Source organism: Gopherus evgoodei, chromosome 3, assembly GCF_007399415.2.
Source record: "Gopherus evgoodei ecotype Sinaloan lineage chromosome 3, rGopEvg1_v1.p, whole genome shotgun sequence".
NCBI lineage: Eukaryota > Metazoa > Chordata > Testudines > Testudinidae > Gopherus > Gopherus evgoodei.
Genome location: NC_044324.1, coordinates 106533595 through 106553679, shown reverse-complemented (window position 1 = coordinate 106553679; position 20085 = coordinate 106533595). Strand labels below are relative to the sequence as shown.

The 20085-nt window shown below is 44.3% G+C and overlaps 1 protein-coding gene across 4 annotated transcripts in view; it reads right to left on the bottom strand.

The window, feature by feature from the left end:
- The window catches only part of NCOA7 (nuclear receptor coactivator 7), a 126816-nt gene that overhangs the window by 47582 nt on the left and 59149 nt on the right, over nucleotides 1-20085 (bottom strand). For 2 of the 4 annotated variants that reach the window (XM_030556232.1, XM_030556233.1), the window contains exons 1-5: nucleotides 7553-7828; nucleotides 6085-6164; nucleotides 4713-4820; nucleotides 3037-3150; nucleotides 698-823 (exon numbers count right to left, since the gene is read on the bottom strand). In XM_030556232.1, the coding sequence (XP_030412092.1) occupies nucleotides 698-823; nucleotides 3037-3150; nucleotides 4713-4820; nucleotides 6085-6164; nucleotides 7553-7622 (498 nt within the window). In that variant the 5' untranslated portion in view covers nucleotides 7623-7828. Of the gene's footprint in view, nucleotides 1-697; nucleotides 824-3036; nucleotides 3151-4712; nucleotides 4821-6084; nucleotides 6165-7552; nucleotides 7829-20085 lie in introns of those variants that run through there. The other 2 variants (XM_030556235.1, XM_030556236.1) reach the window with 1 other exon arrangement.

The window sequence follows — 20085 nt, the reverse complement described above, 5'->3', positions numbered from 1 at the left end:
AATAGGACAAAAGAGAAAAAAGCTAAGTTGAAACAATTAGTATCTCAGGTGTCTCCTGTTGGCTCCAAAGAACAAGAAAACTCAAGTGTATAGACATCTTTTATAGGAGACGTAAATGAGAAACAACGAGAGTAGATAAGAAAATAAATAAGTGTAGGAAAACAGTTTTCAAACTTCAGGAGTAAGAGAACTAAGATCTGCCCTGATCTTGTGCATTTACCCCTAGAGAGAGTTCAAAGCCAGTTCAGGTCACACATATACCACAACAAACATTTGTCCATTTTATAAAGTGATCCTGTAATTTGATGGATCTTGGCAGTCTCTGTTCAGGCATTTTGTACATCGTGATTAGTGGAACTATGAAGTGCAATACTGTCTGTACAGGTGTCTTGCAAGCAGATGGGTGGGGCCCCTAAGATATCTTCAAAGGAGACCTTTCTAGTAAAAGGCTGTAAAGGACGAGGAGATGGGTGGGAAGGAAGAGCTATTCTTCCATCAAGCAGTCACTGAAATAGGTAAATGGACGTAAAGAGCAAATATGTCAGTATAGTGTGGAGTTAACAAATATAATGTCCAGAGCACTTTCTTACGTTATGCTTGGCTCCCAAACCCGCTGTTAGCCTCTGACTTACACTAACAACAAAGTTCACCCTCTAAAAGGATCTCAAATCAGACACAAGGCCCAAGCTCCACTTACCTTACCGTCTGTGAAGTAACGGCAGTTCATTTTTAAAAATTTGACAACTATTGGTTCATCTTCCTCCGAGGTAGATGACAGGACTCGCTCAATTGGTTTGAAGGCCTTTCTTGCCAAGTCAGCATCCTTTAAAAAGCAAACGCCTCAGTGCAAAACATCAGGACCAGTTTCACAGACATTTTCCTTCTCAGATTTTGAAAAGTTAAAAGACCAAGGTGCATTAACAATTTTCCTTTTGGTTTAAAGGAAGAACACAGCCAGATTTATATTTCATACTCCACCAGCATGTCTCCACATTTTGTTTATAACATTATATAAAAAAAAAATCTCCAAGTAAATGAGAGACAGGAAATTAAGATAAAAACAAAACCGCCCCCTACAAAAGTTTCTGATTAGACACCTAAGTTAACCACACTAAGGCCTAAGTTCCCTGTAAACTTCGCAGCCACGCAGTAGCCTATCTAGCGCCATGCAGGGGCTTAGGGAACCCACCTGGGAGCCTGCCTCAGCCCGGGGAGGGGCCAACTCACCCTGCAGCACAGACCTACCGCAGCCAGATCAAGCCCAGGTACAGCCCCAGGCGTGGCCGGGGTGGTGGTGTAGTTAAATCTCTGATAATTTTCACATGACTTTACATTGTGCCTCTTCATATAACCTTGCAGAGGGTCTACCCACGTGTGACCTCTGTTTCCATGAGACTTTGTACCAAAGCCTCATATAGAAATCTTGTATTAATGAGCCTTGGTACATGGAAACTTTGTATCAAAGCTTCATGTAGAAACTTTGCATTGCCCTTGGTATAATGTTATAGCCCCTAAGGATGGAATAAGATAGAACAAAAATGTCTTTTTGCTAGCAGAAGAACAAGATCTCCCTCCCCCACCAACTCCCTTAATCAATTGCCCTGTTGAATGAATGAGGTGTGAATGAGCAAGGCATAGAAGGCAGCACCTCCAAACATCCTCAACTGTTTGGGGTTGAGGGGCTGGGAGCCAGACCCAAGGGCAATAAAACCTGTCAAGTGGGCTCACTAAAGACAAACAGACATACTGAGGGCCTCGGGGGTTAGAAGCAAGCACCTTCTTTTGGAAACACCCTCTTTGCAGCATTGGAACAACACCCAGAAGAAAGCAGGACAAAGAACCAACGGACACAAACACAAATTTTGAATCCGGTATGGATTTGCATAAGAAGGAAGCTGCTATAAAGGTGAAATGTCTTGCAGAGGACCCCGGGTCTCGTCTTGTCAACATGGGAGCATGGATCTGGATCAGCAGAAGCCTGCCTCCACCCCCTCCCCCATCTAACTCACCTGGCCAGTGCAGTTAGGGGGAGCAACTAATTGGTAACAACAAGACGGAGTGTGCTTGTGTGTGTGTGAGTGCATAAGTGTGATATATATACGTATACATCATATGCATATGCTACAATGTTAATTAATACATGTATTACTAATAAATGTGGTGTTTTGCCTTATTCCCCCTGAAAAGATCCTGTGCAGTACTTTAAGTACAACAGTGTGGCCTGGGCCAGCCCCAGGCGCAGCACAGCCCGACCCTGGAGCATTCCAGTCCCAGCCGTGGCACAGCCAGCCTGCCAGGGCCGGGCACCTATCCTGCAGCCCCTGCCCCCTGAGCTCCCACAGCAGGGACAGGCACCTCTCCCCCCCAGCGCAGGTGCTGCTGTGGGGAGAGAGCACTGGGGGTGGGGACAGGAAGAGTCCTCTCCCCCCACAGTAGCCCCAGAGCACCCTCCTGCATCCTAAACCCATCATCCCCAGCTGAAGCACTCACCCCCTGCACCCAACCCTCTGTCCCCACCCAGAGCCCCTCATCTCCAGCCCCACCCCAGAGCCTTCACACCCCTTCACCTCAATCCTCTGCCTCAGCCCCCTCCCACAAAAACCGCCCGGTCCAACCCCCACCACATGGATGTTGTTATGTGCACCAATATGAATGTGATGTGTCACACCGCCATAATAACAAAATTCATTCCACACATGGGTGGGAAAAATTAGAGGGAACGCTGACTAAGGCCCAATTCTTCAATTTGATTGACATGGAAAGACCAATGAACACAGCCCCACTGACTTTAATGGGACTCCATTTTCATGGATCAGATCATAGGACTGAGGGGGGGAAAGGGGGGATTGGTTTAATTGTGTAAACACAGTACAGAAACATCTAAACTTCCAGGAACAACTGGCTCAAACCCATCAGCCGCTTTTAATGCCATTTTCTACAATGCCTCAATTGCAACCTCATCAAAAAATAACTATTTAATAGAATTTAGCCTGAGTTTCAAAGAAACAGTGTTCCGTAAACACAAGATTTACTTACAGGAAGTTTATCATATTCAGCATCTGATGATGAAGGAGAAACAGGTGCACCAGGACTGGAAGACGCTAACCTAGAAGCACTGGAATAGTGGTCAGTATCTGGGACATAGAGAACCTGCACAAAGATTACATTAAATATAAATAACTTATTTGAAAAGAGTTACATATAGAAGAAAAAGAGAGACATATGTAATATAAACATAAACACTATGGCCCTGATTCTGCAATGAGATCCATGCAGGAGTCCCAGCAAAGACAATCTGGTATTGACCACACACATCTCACTGCAAAACACATTCCGGAATAACTTCTATTTCTAAAATTCTATTTGTCAGTCAGCGGGGTTCCATATGAATCTCACTGCATGATCAGGGTCTATATTTTGTTTTTTGAGAAAGGCAGTAGCATACACCAGTTTTGAAAGAATGATAACCTCCCTTACCTTGTAAACTACAACCTAATTACAAGATGAACTAATACAGAAATCATCACAGTATAGTTTACAGAAGTTAATGCAGCAGATGCCTGTTATAAAGGCAAAAATTGGACCCAAAAAAAGAAGCCACTGGAGGAAGAAACAAATGTAAATTTTAGAGCTAGAAGTTACAGGAAATTATGTTTTACAATAAGATGTCTCTTTTCCAAACCATATTTATGTCAGAGGGAAAAACTCATCTGAATTAAAGAGAAAATATGTAATAGAACACTGTCAGGTACCTTGGAAACTTTTTATTAATAAAAATAAATCTAATGTCAACAATTTTTTTTAATAAAAAAATTAAGCCATGTTTTATTTGGATTTTCACTCTTACAGACTTTCAAGCGTTTAGTAGCATAAGACCCTAAAAATAAAGCTGCAGAGTCATTTGTCAATGTCAAAGCCCAAAGAAGTGCAGAAAGAAATACACTTCAATGGTCAAAAGGAAAAATTAAAACTACATAAACTTTTTAAACCCACAGTATTATTTATGAGTACAGACATTTACAAAAAACATTTATTTTTCTTTAAATAATAAAAACTTAAGGCGTCCCTGTACTTGAATTCACTCTGCTGCTGAGTGACCACAGGCAAATCACTTTACCTCTGTGCCTTGGTTTCCCCAAATGATACTTGCTTACTTTATAAGTTGCTTTGAGATCTACTAATGAAATGTACTTTATAAGAGCTAGATATTATCATCACTAGAGCTGGCCAAAACTCAGGATTTCTGGTTAGCGAGAAATTTCAGAATTTCGAGAACGGGCTTTGTTCTGACTCAGAATGAAATCAATTTTTCAAGATTTCTTGCAAATCAGAAATTCTGGTGTTTTCAAATCTAACTATGCTCCCAGGACAGCAGCTGCTCACTGTTAGCAGTGGTGAAGCTGACAAGGATGTCAATTTCACTCAGCAGCTGCTGGGGGTTCCCAGAATCTAGGGTTCTTGGGCAGACCTGCCATGCAGATTGCCTCTGGGACAAGGAACCCAGGGTTTCTTATTCCTGGGCCAGCTGGCTTCCTGGGCTGCCTGATTCTCAAGTAGACCTAGACTAATTCTTGCAACCATCTGAGCTATACTGCCCATCACCATCATATATGTCTGCCTAACAGACTCATTAAGTTGCAGGGGGAGGGGAGAGTCTTTAAACACATAGCAAAGAATCACAATTTCTCAGTATTTAAAACTTAAAAAATTACCTGCCCTGGAACAATTGTATGTGTGAACAGCCTATTGAGTTCCACAAGTCGGTTTGGAGTGATGTTAAATTTCAATGCTATGCTGTTTAGGGTGTCCTGACTTCCAGCCTGAAGAAAGAAAACTGGATGTTTAAGATATAGCAATAATCAAGTACAGAATCAGTATAATAGTTTATTTAAACTTTATCGGGTAGACCAGTTGCAGGGTATGGACTTGGTGATCTAAAATATTTTCTATCGGTCTACTTTTTGGGACATGACATAGTTAATTATAAGACAACATCTACTAAGTTAGCAGCACTTTTTCCACTCTATAAAACAGAGAAAAAAGAACAGTTACAAACCCTCTCTCACTGCTTCATCAAACTTAGTTAAATAATGTATCATTATAACTTAGCTCCTTCCAGTTATAACTGGTTAGGAGAGACGAGGAGGGGGGCACATTGTGCACACATTATATATATATTTGACATTCATTACTCTTTCATCCATTCTAGCAGTTAAGATTCAAGCCTATTCTCAGCAGGCCTGGTGGAAACACAGCATACTAGCACATGAGAGCGTCATGTTAAGAGTTCTTTCCCTTCCTGAATCTGTAGGGAAAAGGGATATCACAATATGTCCCTGGCACCTTTCAGAAAGCTTTCTCCCAAAACATAACTAATCACTTCTGATACAGAGGCAGTGTATATCAGTGGCATTCCAAAAAGGAAACACTGGCATCTCATGACCAGGGTACAAACATATTCCTGCTAGAGGGCCTAGGCAACACTTAACGGGACAGAACTATGAATATGTCTACACTACCTGCTGGATCGGCGGGTAGCGTTCAATCTATCGGGGATTGATTTATCGCATGTAGTGTAGACGCGATAAATCGATCCCCGATCACTCTCCCATCGCCTGCTGAACTCCAGCCAGAGGTGGAAGCAAAGTCGAGGGGGGAGCCATGGCCGTTGATCCAGCGCTGTGAGGACCAAAGTAAGTAATTTTAATTTGATGTAAGATACGTCAACTTCAGCTACGCTATTCTCATAGCTGAAGTTGTGTATCTTATATCGATTTCTTCCCTCTCCCCCACCAGTGTAGGCCAGGCCTATTTCTCAGAGGAAGAGGACAGGTATTACATGGCCACCCTATGGAAATGGAAATACACAAGACAGGCAGCTGGGAGAGGGTGGGTGATGCCTAAGTTGGACGATGGTTGTGGGGTTGAGACCAATTTCCCTTCCTACACGTAGAATATTTGGAGGATATTTTTTAAAATAATTAAAGGGTTTCTATATTAGTTTGGTTTCTTTAGATTCTCATTAACTTCGACAACCTCATTTTAAACATTAACAAACGACCTAACTGTGCACCCAGTACTTACAGTATATTCTATAGTTCCAAGGGGTTTCTGAGTAACCATTTTCTTCTCTTTCTTTTCATTGGTTTTGTTTTGATTGTCATCTGAGGAACAAACAAGTCATTTAAATTAACCAAGTATCAAACCGTTCACCTGTCAACATTTTTCAAGTGAGGATACTTACAGTACATATGGGACATAACTATGGTTTGATCACATACAACAGTGACACTGCAAAAAAGAGACACTGTAGTTGTCAAGCCCTGAAAAGTATTATATGGCCACCAAGACTAAATCAATACTGTACTAGGTTCTGATTACAATTGTAAAGCCTTTTAAAGTCAACTTATACTCTACTGTATCCCTGTAAAAAATCTTTGTGGATCCTTCCCTTAGTTAATGAAGAACAATTTACTTCTGGGGTAAAGCACATGACTACACGACTTGGGTGATCTCCAGATAAAAAGAGCTAGCACGTGGTCGTATTCAGTAACTCTTCATCAGCAGGTTTATGAAAAATCAGATTAAAATGGAGACCTAACCAATAATACTTAATATTTTAAATACTATTTTCATCCTCAAAATATTTTACAAGCTAAGGCGCTTGTAGACACGAGTTAATGGAGCTATTCAGGTGTGTGTATGTAAAACTTTGCAGGATAAGAGCTTAATTCATTAGAATTCTCAAATTCAGTGTTAGGTAGGTAGGTACAGCAAGTATTATTATCCTTAATTTTGCAGAGAGTTTAAGTACCATGCCCAAAATATGAGCGAGACAACAGGTATCTGTCAGTCAGTTGCATGCCCACAGCTCTTACTGACGACAAGGATAACTGAGTAAAGGTGCTGGAGGATAAATCAATGGGACTGACTAGGTTGATTGATCCCTTTGGAGGACTGAAATTTGATTTTGAAAACAAGTATTTTTTTCTTAACTACATGGTTTATTTCTTTGGAAAAATAAAGTTACTGCTCAATTACTTGGAAATAGTCATGCAAACACTGCAGCTACATAAGAGATAAACCACCGTTTTCTAAATATACACAGCTAAATGATTAGATAATTGTATTGATTGTAAAGGTACTGTCAGCAGCATGTCTTTTCTTGCTAATCTATACTCATGAGCAAGTGCTAAAACCAAAACATGGTAAACACAGCATGAATAAATCGGCCGCTAAAAAACAAAAAGACCGTAATGATTTATCTGATGCATCTGGGAGTTTTGGATGTGAAGAAACAAGCCACATCATCGGCACACAACATGGGTATTAATTTTCACATTATGCCATTACTACAAAATAATCTCTGTACATGCTTAATGGAAACCAGCAACACACATTTAGCAGCAAAGATACAATTATCTGCTATTAGAGATAGCAAATACACCCACTCACGTAAGATTTCAAATTGATTCAGCCCCTTAACCTCCTCCCCCATATTCTAACAAGTAAAGTGACCAGCGGAAGGAAACAGGAATCAAAGACTGCATACCTAGCAAAAGGTAAGGCTGTCTGTAGTCAACACACCAGGAGAAATGCTTGTGAACAGAAAGACTGTGCATAACCTCTAGCGGGTTGTTCAAACTGCTTGGATCACAGGCCACAACTTCAGGTAAGGACTCACAGCTGTCTCCATTTGCCGAATTGTACCCAGAAGACAAAGTCTCATCGCTTTCAACACTGCTGCATTCTTGCGGAAATTTGCATACAGCTCTTTTGTCTGTGGCAGCCGCAGCAGCGGGAGAAGGGCAGATGTTGCAACATTCACCTGGATCGTGGACACAACAACACTCCACTGCAAACATCTCCGGGCGGGGAATGAGGGCAAATTACCTAATCACACGCAATGTGTCTGATAAGAAACGTGGTGGCTCATACCCTGCGAAGAAACGGTGACTTCTGAAAAGCACAGGGATCCTGCTGTTCTGTTGCTTGTCCTGCAATCTTCTAGAAAGGACACGTCTCTTTTCTTTCCCCGCCTCCTCCTCCCAAGGCAGCTCGGTTGGCTCCAGGCGGGACAGGCAGATCCAGCAGAGCTTCTTGCTGCTCTGAGCTGTGGGGGTCTCTCCCTTGCAATGAACCCTCTCCCCTACAGACGGAGGCCTCTCTCCAGCAGTACGTGCTTGTTGCTCGAGGAACTAACGCCATGAAAAGAAGCTGCTGCTGCTGCCCACCCTCGTCCCTTCTCCGAGCAGCATGAGAAGCGCTGGCCGGGGGCAGGGCAGCTGAGCTCTCCCAGTGCTCACTGGGGAGGGGCTTGCTCTGCGCAGTCCAGTTTCAACCAGACTAGAGCAGGAGCAGAGCGAGTGCTGGCCTACACGTACCACCCCCAGCCCCAGGATTGCAGGTTCTGTCTCGAACAAAAGTAAAAGGGCCCTCCCTGGTCTTACACATGCAGCACGTACAGCCCCAGGCCCTGCAATAAAGCACAGGAAGGAGCAGGGTCAGTAGTGGGACATGGAGCACTTTGTCTCCCTCTCCACTCAGCAGCCACTTGTGCAGGTAGTCTGACACTATTCTTCACAAATCAGTTTTAACAACACTAGCAGCCGTTTTTACCAACCCACTAAAATAAATTCCTGCTTTGTGATCTAACCCCACAAAGAGGCCTAAACATTAAAAGTTTAAGCCTGTTTAACAATATCTTTAAGGTAATCAGTGGCTGATTTATTTGTTCCATCCTGCTTTGTGATTTGGAGAATAGGTAACCAAATACTGCAAAGCTGGACTTCTGGTACTTTATATTACTATTTTAGAAGGCTTGTGAAATTTAACCTTGTAGGAGGGAAAAGACCAAAGAAACGTAGCACAATAGCATTAACTTCAAAAAGAGAAACTATACAAAAAAGAGCAGGCTAGTTAAACAAATTAAAAGAAACACTCATAAGAGTTAAATGCCTGCAAGCTGCATAGAAACTCTTTAAAAACACCATAATAGAGGCTCCAGCTAAATATATCCCCCTCCGCTCCAAGTACCCAAAATGCATGGTAGCTTTGGCTTGTGTGACTGTTTATGTATTTACTTAGTAGGGTTCCAAACAGCTTTCTGATGCAATACAGAAAAGTGAGCTAGATACTTGTTTTTAATTTAAAAAGCCTAAATAATGCAAACAGTATGGAAGCTTTGCAAAAGTTCACAAAATCAGTTTAGGTTAAATATAAATTCTAACTGAGGCAAAAGAGAGACTGTCAAAATTAATTATACCCAATTTTTCAATAACTATTTTAATTGCATCTAGCACCTTTGCCAACACATATGTTCATCTTTCCAAGTGCAAGAGAAATAGCATACACGAAAATAGACCTTATATAAAATTATTTTATTTTAAATAAGTTTTAAATTTAATCACCTTTATAGTCACCTTTCTTCTATAAGATGGAAATTTCCAAAGAGATAAGTTGCATGACTTATATGACCCAGTACTTAAAATATAAAGATTGCCAAATAGTCTTGTTTACAAGAAATGATGGAACGTATGTTATAAACTGTCTGAGGCCTTGGCTACACTCACACTTTACAGCGCTGCAACTGGGGTGTGAAAAAACACCCCCCTGAGCGCTGCAAGATACAGCGCTGTAAAGCGTCAGTGTAATCAGGGCAGCAGCGCTGGGAGCGCGGCTCCCAGCACTGCACGCTACACCCGTAAGGGATGTGGTTTACATGCAGCGCTCTCCCCCAGCGCTGCCGCTCTGACTACACTCACACTTCAAAGTGCTGCCGCGGCAGCGCTTTGAAATTCCAAATGTAGCCATACCCTGAGTTTCTTCTTAATGTTGCTAGTGAATTCACATTGAGTTGCTGGTATGTGTTTGTTAGGGCTTTTGTAACCAGTTGTTTTTACAGAATTTGAGGATACACTCCCTAAGGTGATCATAGCATTTTAGGCCTGAAAGGGACTTTGAGAGGTCCTCTAGTCCAGTCCCCTGCACTCACGGCAGGACTAAGTATTATGACAGATACCTGTTGACTCTGTCATATTTTGGGCATGTTACTTAAACTCTCTGCAAAGAATAAGGATAATAATACTTGCCGTACCTACCTACCGAACACGGAAGTTCTAGGTCTTTGTTACCGAGGTAATTCCATGTTAACTTCCTCAAAAGTGGTCGTTTGTCTTTTTCATTTTGATATTTTCAGGGCATGTGGCATAGAACACTGAATATTTTTTTTAAAGCTGCTGGTTTGAGCAGGACTCTTCCAGAAAATGACATGAGCCCAGGATGACATAAAACAAATCTTATTGGGCCATGTTATCAGAATTGAAGGCAGGGCTGGCTCCAGGCACCAGCTCAGCAAGCAGGTGCTTGAGGTGGCCGAGGGGAAAGGGCGGCACATCGGGCTCTTTGGTGGCAATTCGGCGGAAGATCCCTCGGTCCCCCTCGGGGGGAAGGACCTGCCGCCGAAGGAGAAAGTGGCGCGGTGGAGCTGCTGCCAATTGCGATCACGGCTTTTTTTTTCTCTCTTTTTTTTCGCCGCTTGGGGTGGCAAAAACCCTCGAGCCAGCCCTGATTGAAGGTAGTTTTCACAACTGATGTGCCTGAAGACCCTCGGGGGAAGGTGCTGCATGGCAGAATAAGCTATAGTCACCACCCATCAAAATTAAGGAGAAAGCTGAGACCATCACTTTTTTGAGATAAATGAAGACTGATGGTTCAGAACCCCAGGACTAATTACCTCCAGGGAAAGAAATCATGACATCAATAAACGGGCTACACCAACTTTTGGCCAGTCTCCCAGCACCTGAAAAGCCCTCTACTGTGAAGTACTGTGCCAGCTATAACACCATCTACTTCCTTGACTGCAGCTATAGCTCCTGACCCCTGAAAGTCCAGAAGACTGCAAGTGCAGAAGAGTTTGCAAATTCCCTGTTATCTTTTTCCTTTTGTTTTCATTATCTGGGGGCATCCCAACCTTTTCATTAGTTTAGGATGTGAAGGTCTGGTTGTGTGTGGATGTGTGCCTGAGTGCCTGTAACGCCCTCACAGGGAAGGCATCAGAAAGAAAGATTCCCTCCTCCCCTGGTTCAAAACAACACTAACTGCTACCTCTTAAAAGATATTTAGTAATGTGTATTCCGTATTCCATGTAAGCATCCTAGGAAACTTAAGACTGTCAGCTGAAAATTGTTGAGTAAGATTTGTCAAACTTCTGCTTACCAGAGTGTTCTGCTAAAAGTCTATAATCCTGACTGGGCGATTGGAGGCAGGAGAGAAGTTTGGAAATCAGCTTAGACATTAAACAATAGTTTGGCTTAAATATTAAAATAGCCAACCCCCTCCAAGCCCTGATTTGAATAACAGCCTCCTCCTTAGACTGTCAGTAAGGATTGATTGTGAGCCCCAGCACTGTTAACTTTTTTGGGACACTTCTTGGGATCCAGAGAAGAGGGATGCCATGAAACAGAGAGCTATGACCGAGTTTTCTGAGGGCTTGTCTACATCACAAAGTTGCAGCGCTGGTGAGGGGGTTACAGCGCTGCAACTTAGGAGGTGTACACATCTGCAGGGCATCACCAGCGCTGCAACTCCCTGTTTGCAGTGCTGGCCGTACTCCCGTTTTGTCTCAGGTGTAGAGGATCCAGCGCTGGTGATCCAGCGCTGGTAATCAAGGGTAGACACTTACCAGCGCTTTTCTTGACCTCCGTGGAATAAGCAGGTATCCCAGCATACCTGAGGAAGCCTCTGGTAATCAAGCTGGTCTCCTTCCCCCGTTTGCTCTCGCGTTCCCCGAACCCCGAGCAAGCAGGTCTCCTTCCCTGCGGTTTGCAGGGTGGTTCGGGGAACGCGAGAGCAAACCGCGGCGAAGCTGGTCTCCTTCCCCGGTTTGCTCTTGCGTTCCCCGAGCAAGCAGGTCTCCTTCCCTACGGTTTGCAGGGTGGTTCGGGGAACGTGAGAGCAAACTGCGGCGAAGCTGGTCTCCTTCCCCGGTTTGCTCTCGCGTTCCCCGAACAAGCAGGTCTCCTTCCCTGCGGTTTGCAGGGGGGGTTCGGGGAACGCGAGAGCAAACCGCGGCGAAGCTGGTCTCCTTCCCCGGTTTGCTCTCGCGTTCCCCGAACCTCCGTGCAAGCAGGTCTCCATCCCTGCGGTTTGCAGGGAGGTTCGGGGAACGCGAGAGCAAACCGCGGCGAAGCTGGTCTCCTTCCCCGGTTTGCTCTCGCGTTCCCCGAACCCCCCTTGAAGCCGCCCAACAGCGCTGCAGTGTGGCCACATCTAACACCACTTGCAGCGCTGGTTGCTGTAAGTGTGGCCACTCTGCAGCGCTGGCCTTATACAGCTGTACTAATACAGCTGTAACAACCAGCGCTGCAAAATTTTAGATGTAGACATACCCTGAGTAGTGGAGGAGAGAGATAAACACAGCCATTCCCATCCAGGCATGGACTTGAAGGACACCATTCAGGTCATGGTCAGCCCTATTAACTAACAGATAGTAAATCTAATAAACACAGAAAATACTTTGTGTAACTATGACCAATAGTAACAGACCTCTTTTGTAATAGGCATATTTATTAGTCTTCACTGGTTGCCTGTCCATAGTATGTAATATGGAAATTTGGAATATGGACATTAAAAAAAATTGCTAGAAGAAAACCAGGATCCTTGCTTTTGAAGAATTCATTTGCTCCTGCTACTTATTCCCTACCTAAAATGACAATCCCTCAATTGTGATTTCATAATCAGTTTTGATGACAGAAAAAGTATTAAGACATCAGGTACGGAATTAAATAACAGGAACAGATGAACATTTAAAGATTCAGTTTTCATGCTACTGTCCTTAATAATAAAATTGGGAATTGGCAGAGAGAGCAAAGACTAGAAAGAAGAGTGAAGCTATCTAGGCAAAACAGTCTCTAAACAGATTTTCAAAGTTTTCCACCAGGCATCAACAGGGCTGCAAGTACTATATCGGGTGTGATGGAATGGGTGGGGAATTCTTCCTTATTGTGGGCTTCATGCATCTTCTCCCCTGTCTACCTGGGAAGGGGCTGGGCTAGCACAGCCAGAGGCACTGCAAACCCTAAAGAAGGCATGGCTGAGTGTGGTGGGGCCATGCTCATATCGCCCCTTGTACATCTGCTGGAGGTTCGTGGTGATGGGAGCCCATACTGCACCTCTAAAAGAGGTGTGAAAACTGCTTCTTACCAAAGGCATGATCCATGCCTCAGTGCCCTCATGCTGGCAGTGTGCCCTCCCGCAACTTCATCTATCATCTCAACTCTGGCTCTGAAAGCCATAAAAAAGGGGCCCATATCTTTGTGCTTCTAAACATATTTCAAAAACAAATGTGAAATCTTTAGCCATATTTTCTTTGTTTAGGGCTATTTATTTTTACCCTGCAAATACAGTAACTAAGTCGAGATAAAATCCTTAGAACAACGTCCCACCCACTTCATTTGACAGTTTTTTGCTATTTAATTATTGCACTTCCACTGGTGGAAAATATTGGTATGTAGGCATGAGCTATTACTGTACCTTGCGTACACAGCTTAAAAAAATTAACCTTTCATCTGAAAACCTGAGGTTGTTTTAAAGAAATCCAACTAACCTAAATCCCGGGGGGACCTACCAGTGTCACTTTAGTGCACTTGTAACCACACTTATATGTTTAACTTCACAGAGGTCACAAATTGAACTGTGCACAAAAATATTTTTATATATATGTTTTTCATTTCCCCCATCACCACTACCCTCATTTCTCCCTGAAGGAACCAAAGTTTTCTTCTCTGCGCATGAATTGAGGACAATAACACTTGTGTCCTGTTTGCTCCAGCAGAGGTCCCAGGCACCTAGTAAATATCAGATGGTGGAGTTCAGCCAGGCAGTTTCTAGGCAACTTCTTCATCCCATGGTAGTATGGGCAATCACTCTTTTTTGAGTCAAATAGTATTTCAGGCTCAAATAAAAAAGGCAACCAGCATCTGTCCTTTGAACTTGGACATTTGCTTAGTGCTGAGATGATACATTCATGTTCTCAGGTTTTTCTGTAGTGCCTATTTGCCCAAAAGCTGGTGGCTCAAACATCTGAGAATTCTAAGATGTTAATACCATTTGTTAATTTGTGGTATGTGCTGAATAGCATTTGCAGGAAGGGGGAAATTGGGCGTGGAGAGGGAGCCATCCACAAATCCAACACACATTGACAGTAGCAAAATAACAAGAAGCAAAATAAAAGTATATAGAAAATGATTATTAATAAAGAACAATGAGAATGAATGTTCAGAGGAAAAAAAAGCAGTAAGAGAGATCAGCTAAAAAAAAAAAAGATTGTAGCAAAGAACTACTGACTCCTTTATGCCTCTATCTCTGAATTTATACATAATTCCTGAGTTACCTGGAAGATTATTCTGTTTTTTCTTTTCTGTGCTGTGAGATCCTTAAAAATGTGCAAGGTCACTTTTTGATGGTATTTTGGTAAGTGAGAATGAGTGCTAAATGAAAATGATACTAAAAGAGCAACTATCATCCTGGTAGACTTGTGGAATTATAGTAGAATATTACTCCAGCAACTGAGTAAATATTTGTGTAAATGGAGAAAAAGCCAATAAAATGCTGAGCTGTATACACAGAAGTATCATATCTGGGTGCTGTAATGTACTATAAACAGTACTTTCTATGGGTCTGTTCCTGCTCCCAATGAGAGCTAGACCAGTTTCTATATAGCTTTGTCTGTACTCAGTTTTTCTGCAGAAAATCTCCCACCTTTGCTATCACCCATTCAACATTCTGGACAGTGGTACTTAGTGCTCAAAGCCTTCAAGGATTGATTTTAATCAAGAAAAGTTAAAGGCATTAGATAATGATAGCTTAGCTAAACTACAAATAAGGAATGGATGCATGATTGCAGTCCACAAGTATTTGAAGAGCATGAACACACAGGGGCAAGATGAAATGATCCAACTATAACACTAGAGGTAATGGGATAAAACAGAGTTAACAGCTGAATCTCAGGAAACATTCCTTATCAGTGAGCTCCTGTTTAGAATATGAAACTGCACAGTCTCCATGAGGATGTGGTACAATAGCCATCCTGTGAGTCATCCTAAAAGAGACTCAGAATTTAAGAATATAGAAAGTAGGGAGCAATCCTGCTTCAGCCAAGGTAAGCGTGTGGGAGACATGCGAAAGGGGGAAGATGCATAAGATGACATAACATGTCTTTTCTATCTCTAGGTTCTAGGATGTCATAGTAGGTTAAAGCGATACTGGCATGTGGAGGGGGTGATTTCATTGTATGTCTGTGGGGGTATCATCATACCTACTGTTGGCTGTTTCAAGTGGAAGTGGGAGGGTTTATTTATGAATTCTTTCAGCACCTTTATTTTTTTTTCTAGACCCCTGTAATTTAAGTGTCTTCTGCCGCCACTTCTCTCCCCCGCACCCTGTCCCCATCTTGATTCCTGTATGTTTCTTCTCTGTCACCTTGTTCTTTCCGCTCTCTCTTGCAGAGGGTAGCTGAGGCTGTGTGTGGGCTGGGGAGTAGATCAGGGTGCAGGCAGGGGTAGCTAGGGGCTATACACGGGCACAGGTTAGCTCAGGGTGCAGGCAGGAGGTAGCTAGAGGCTTTGTGCAGGCAGGGGGTAGCTATGGGTTATGTACAGGCAGGGGAGTAGCTAGGGAATGCATGGACAGGGGAGTAGCTCAGGGTGCAGGCAAGGGGGTACTCAGGTTGAAGGATAGTTAGGGGCTATGTGCCAGGAGGGTGTGTGGCAGCTGCTCCCGGAGGGCTCTGCTGGCTCTGGAGCAGGGTCCCCCCATCAGGGTGGCTCTTACTGGCAGAGCTGAGGAGCAGCCGCAACCCCAGCCACCAGCAGCAGATGTGGCAATGCCACAGCTGCCCACCCCATGGCACTACCAACCAGAGAAGCAGCTGGCCCACACTGCCTGGCTCTGGCTTCCCACCTACAATGTGGCCGGAGGGGGGCTGAGGGAGAGGAGGAGGTCTGTGGGGGTGGAGCTGTCCCTGGACTACCCCATTCTGGGTAAAGCAGTGCAGTTTGGGGGGCCAACACCCTTGTGCCTCCCCAACTCTGCCCATGGGCTCAGGGCTTCTGTCCATGGGGAGCGCTGGGGCTTGGGACTTCAGTCACACATGGCTCCCAGCTTCAGTGTGGGAGGACAGGCAGACTGGGGCTCCCGGCTTCAGCCCTGTGCTGCTCCCAGCTTCAGGGGGTGCTTCCAGAGCAGGGCTGCTGACTTCAGCCCCAAGCCACTCCCAGGGCTCCCGGTTTCAGCCCCATGGGGGGAACCAGGGCTTAGGGCACCTGGTTTCAGCCATAGGGCTCTGCAGTCCCCCTGAAAGAGCTCATGGCCCCTCAGGGGGCCACAGACCCCCGGTTGAGAACCACTGGACAGGGTCATTTGAGAAAGTACTTGGTTTTGAGGCAAAACCTTAGCAGAACATCTAATCCTATTTTAATAGCCTTTTACATCTAATGAAAGTATTTTTTCATTAGCAGAGCACTTTATAAAAATTGAAGTAATTAATCTTCTGCACTTCTCTGCGGGAGATAACTGAGGCCTGGTCTACACTACATGGTTATATCAATGCAAGGCACCCTAGTTGTGCATGTGTCTCCCACCGCTGTGAGCTCTGACATAGTAACATCACCTTCCCAAGCGGCGTAGAGCCATGGCCAATGTACTTAAGTCCATGATGTGCAAGTGTAAACACTGCTTTAGTTATGTCAAACCTAACTGTCCTCCAGCGTCTCCCACTAACGTACTCTGGTCACCATTTTGAACTCCACTGCCCAGTGGTCACGCAGACCAGAAGTCCCTGTCCACCCTTTAAAGCCTCACAACATTTTGAAATTCCTTTTCTTGATGGCCTGGCTTGATGGGCACACCTAGGTTGTGCAGAGGAAGAGGAGAGGCATGGGGGACAGACAATCAGGGGATCCAGCTGTGCCGCAAGCCAGGACCAGTTTTTGACTCCATTGCAGTCCAGGCAGTCGAACCTGATGCAGGGGAAGGAACCTTGGGTAAATGTGTAGATACATTTTCAGATGGCACTCCCAAAGCAGCAGGACACATCTTTTGACTTTTCATGACTTTACTCATGCTAGAAGAGGAAGTGGTACAATCAAGAAAGGCAGAGTTGCTATACCTCTACCCTGATATAACGCTGTCCTCGGGAGCCAAAAAATCTTACTGCGTTATAGGTGAAACCGTGTTATATCGAACTTGCTTTGATCCACTGGAGTGCGCAGCCCTGCCCCCCCGGAGCGCTGCTTTACTGCATTATAACCCAATTAGTGTTACATCAGGTCGCATTATATCAGGGTAGAGGTATACCTGCTTTTCATTCTCCTCTAGAGTTGGGCGGGGGGGGAACAAGCAGGTCAGTTTGTTTATGTACACAGGGATGTCCCTTGAATCTCCTGAGAGAACTTGATGAAACTTTCATGGAGATACTCTGCAGTCCTCTGCTGAAGGTGTCTACGGAGGTCTGCTTTCTTTCTTCCTCTGTGGTAGGACACTTTTCTGTGCCACTCAGTGATACTTGAAGCAGGTATCATTGCAGTAAACAAGTTAGTAACCTATGGCTCAGGCATTTTGGGATGCCAGCAGCTCCTGTGCTCTCCATGCCTTTGTGACCCTCAGGAGTGCGATATCAGCTAAAATCACCACCATATGTGGAAAACGGGGCCAGTATTCAGTGCCATTGCTCTCAATTATTAGACTCATACAATCAAGCAATTCCCTCCTCATTTCTCCTATCCTTGGTGGGCCATACTCACCATGGCTAATGCCATGACTGCCACCGTGCACAAGCAATCCCAAGCAGAAGTGAGACTGTAGTGCTTAATACTTGACGGGAGCGAGGGGAGTGACTTCAAAATCTTAAGTTTTACTTTCTGTAGTGAATGCACTGACAGTGATACCCCTTTGTTTCATCTTCAGCTGCTACCACTGCGGCCTTCACCACCACACAACGCCTGAGCCAGATAAGGAAGAAAAAGATGAGGACTTGGGAAAACCTCTTCAGCAAGATTCTGCAAGCCAGTGCTGCATCAGACCATGAGCATGAACACTGCAATCAGCATGAAGAAGGAAAGAGTGGTGAGGAGACAGGAGTCCCAGCAGGAAAAGGAGAGAGAGATGCACCAGGACACAATGGGGCTTCTCAAGCAATAAGCACAGATGCTGTAGACTCTGATGGACCTGCAGATTCAACAACCCAGTGCTTGCCTCCCTCTGCAGCCCACTGAGAACTGAATATTGGGATCTCTGTATACATTCCACATGGCATCAGGGGTCACTGCACTACCCCTACCACTCCACTCCAGGGAACATTAAAGACAATCACATCTTCACATACACTAACCTCTGAAAGCCATGATTGGTGTACATGTTACTAAAATGGACATAATGTTTTTTCCCCCTCATAAGTTCTGTTCTCTTAATTTATTAGGTTTTTAGGGTATTTGTTTGAAAAAAACCCTGTGATTTTAATTTATTTTGTTACAGAATAAAATTCTATTTGGAGCATAATCATTTTTATTAGTACACAACATACGCTGCTGAGCACTCAGCAGTTCTGAAAATACGTACCTCTTACTCCACAATGTCACACAGCTAATAGGATCATTCACAAACAAAATTAATAGGTGCATTGACAATGTTACATTCCTACATCTACAGCAATCACCACACAATTCCTACCAGGCTACAAAAGCGCAAGGCCAAGTAGAGTACACTACAACACACACTACTGTGGCTTGCTGTTAAAATGGTCTTTCAAAGCCTTCCTGAGCCTTTGAGTTCTTCTAATAGCCCTTGTTCAAATTCAGCAGACAGCCACTCCACCTCCACCCTGGTGGAAAGATTTCCCCCTTTGCTTTACATACATTATGACAGACACAGCAGGCAGCGATAACCATTGGGATATTTTTCCCACTGAGTTCCAATATTGTGAGTAAACAATTCCAGCAACCCTTCAAACAATCAAAAGCACATTCTTTGGTGCTGTCAAGATGGCTGGTACATGGCATCATGAGTAAAGGGTAGATTGGGTCCGCCAGGATCACTATTGGCATTTCAACATTCCCAATGGTAATCTGACAATTGGGAAATAAGACTCTGCTTGCAATTTTCTGAACAGTCCTGTGTTCTTAAAGATGCAAGTGTCATGCACCTTTCCTGAGCAGCCCACACTGATATCAGTGAAGCATCCCCAGTGATCCACCAATGCTTGCATAACCACAGAAAAGTAGCCCTTTCTGTTGATGTACTCTGTGGCAAGGTGGTCTAATGTGAAAATAGGTATATGCCCTCTATCGCTCCACCACAGTTTAGGTGCCCCTTTGCTGCAAATCCATCCACTACTTCCTGCACGTTGCTCAAATAACATCCAGCTGGATGTGATTAATGGCCCTGCACACTTGCATCACAACAGCCCCCACGGTGGATTTCCTGACTCCAAATTGATTCTTGACTGACCAGTAGCCATCTGGCGTTGAAAGAGTCTACAGTGCGATAGCCTTTTGCTTCTCCACTGTCAGAGCAGCTCTCATTTTGGTGTTCCTGCCCTGGAGGACTGGGGCAAACTTGGTGTTAGGGTGTCCAGATGTCCCGATTTTGGGGGCTTTTTCTTATATAGACTCCTATTACCCCCATCTCCTGTCCCGATTTTTCACACTTGCTATCTGGTCATCCTACTTGGCGTACAGATCTAGGAATATGGCCTTGCACATCTGAAAGTTCTGCAGCCACTTCTAGTCATCCCAAACCTGCATTATGGTGCGATCCCACCAGTCAGTGCTTGTTTTTCACCCAGGAGCGGTGCTCCACCACCTGCAGCTGCTCTGTGTATGCCACCAACAGCCATGAATTGGTTCTCGCTATGTCCAACAGCAATCTGTCCTCCAAGAATTGTCATGTTCCCCACTCATTCAGTTCTTGCAGCTCTTCAAATATTCCAGGAATGTGCGCCCTGTGCTTCCAACGCTCATAACAATAGTGCAGAGCTGTACAGGTTCCATGTTTCTGTCAGAGATGGTGGACAGTGAGGAGGGCAGAGTA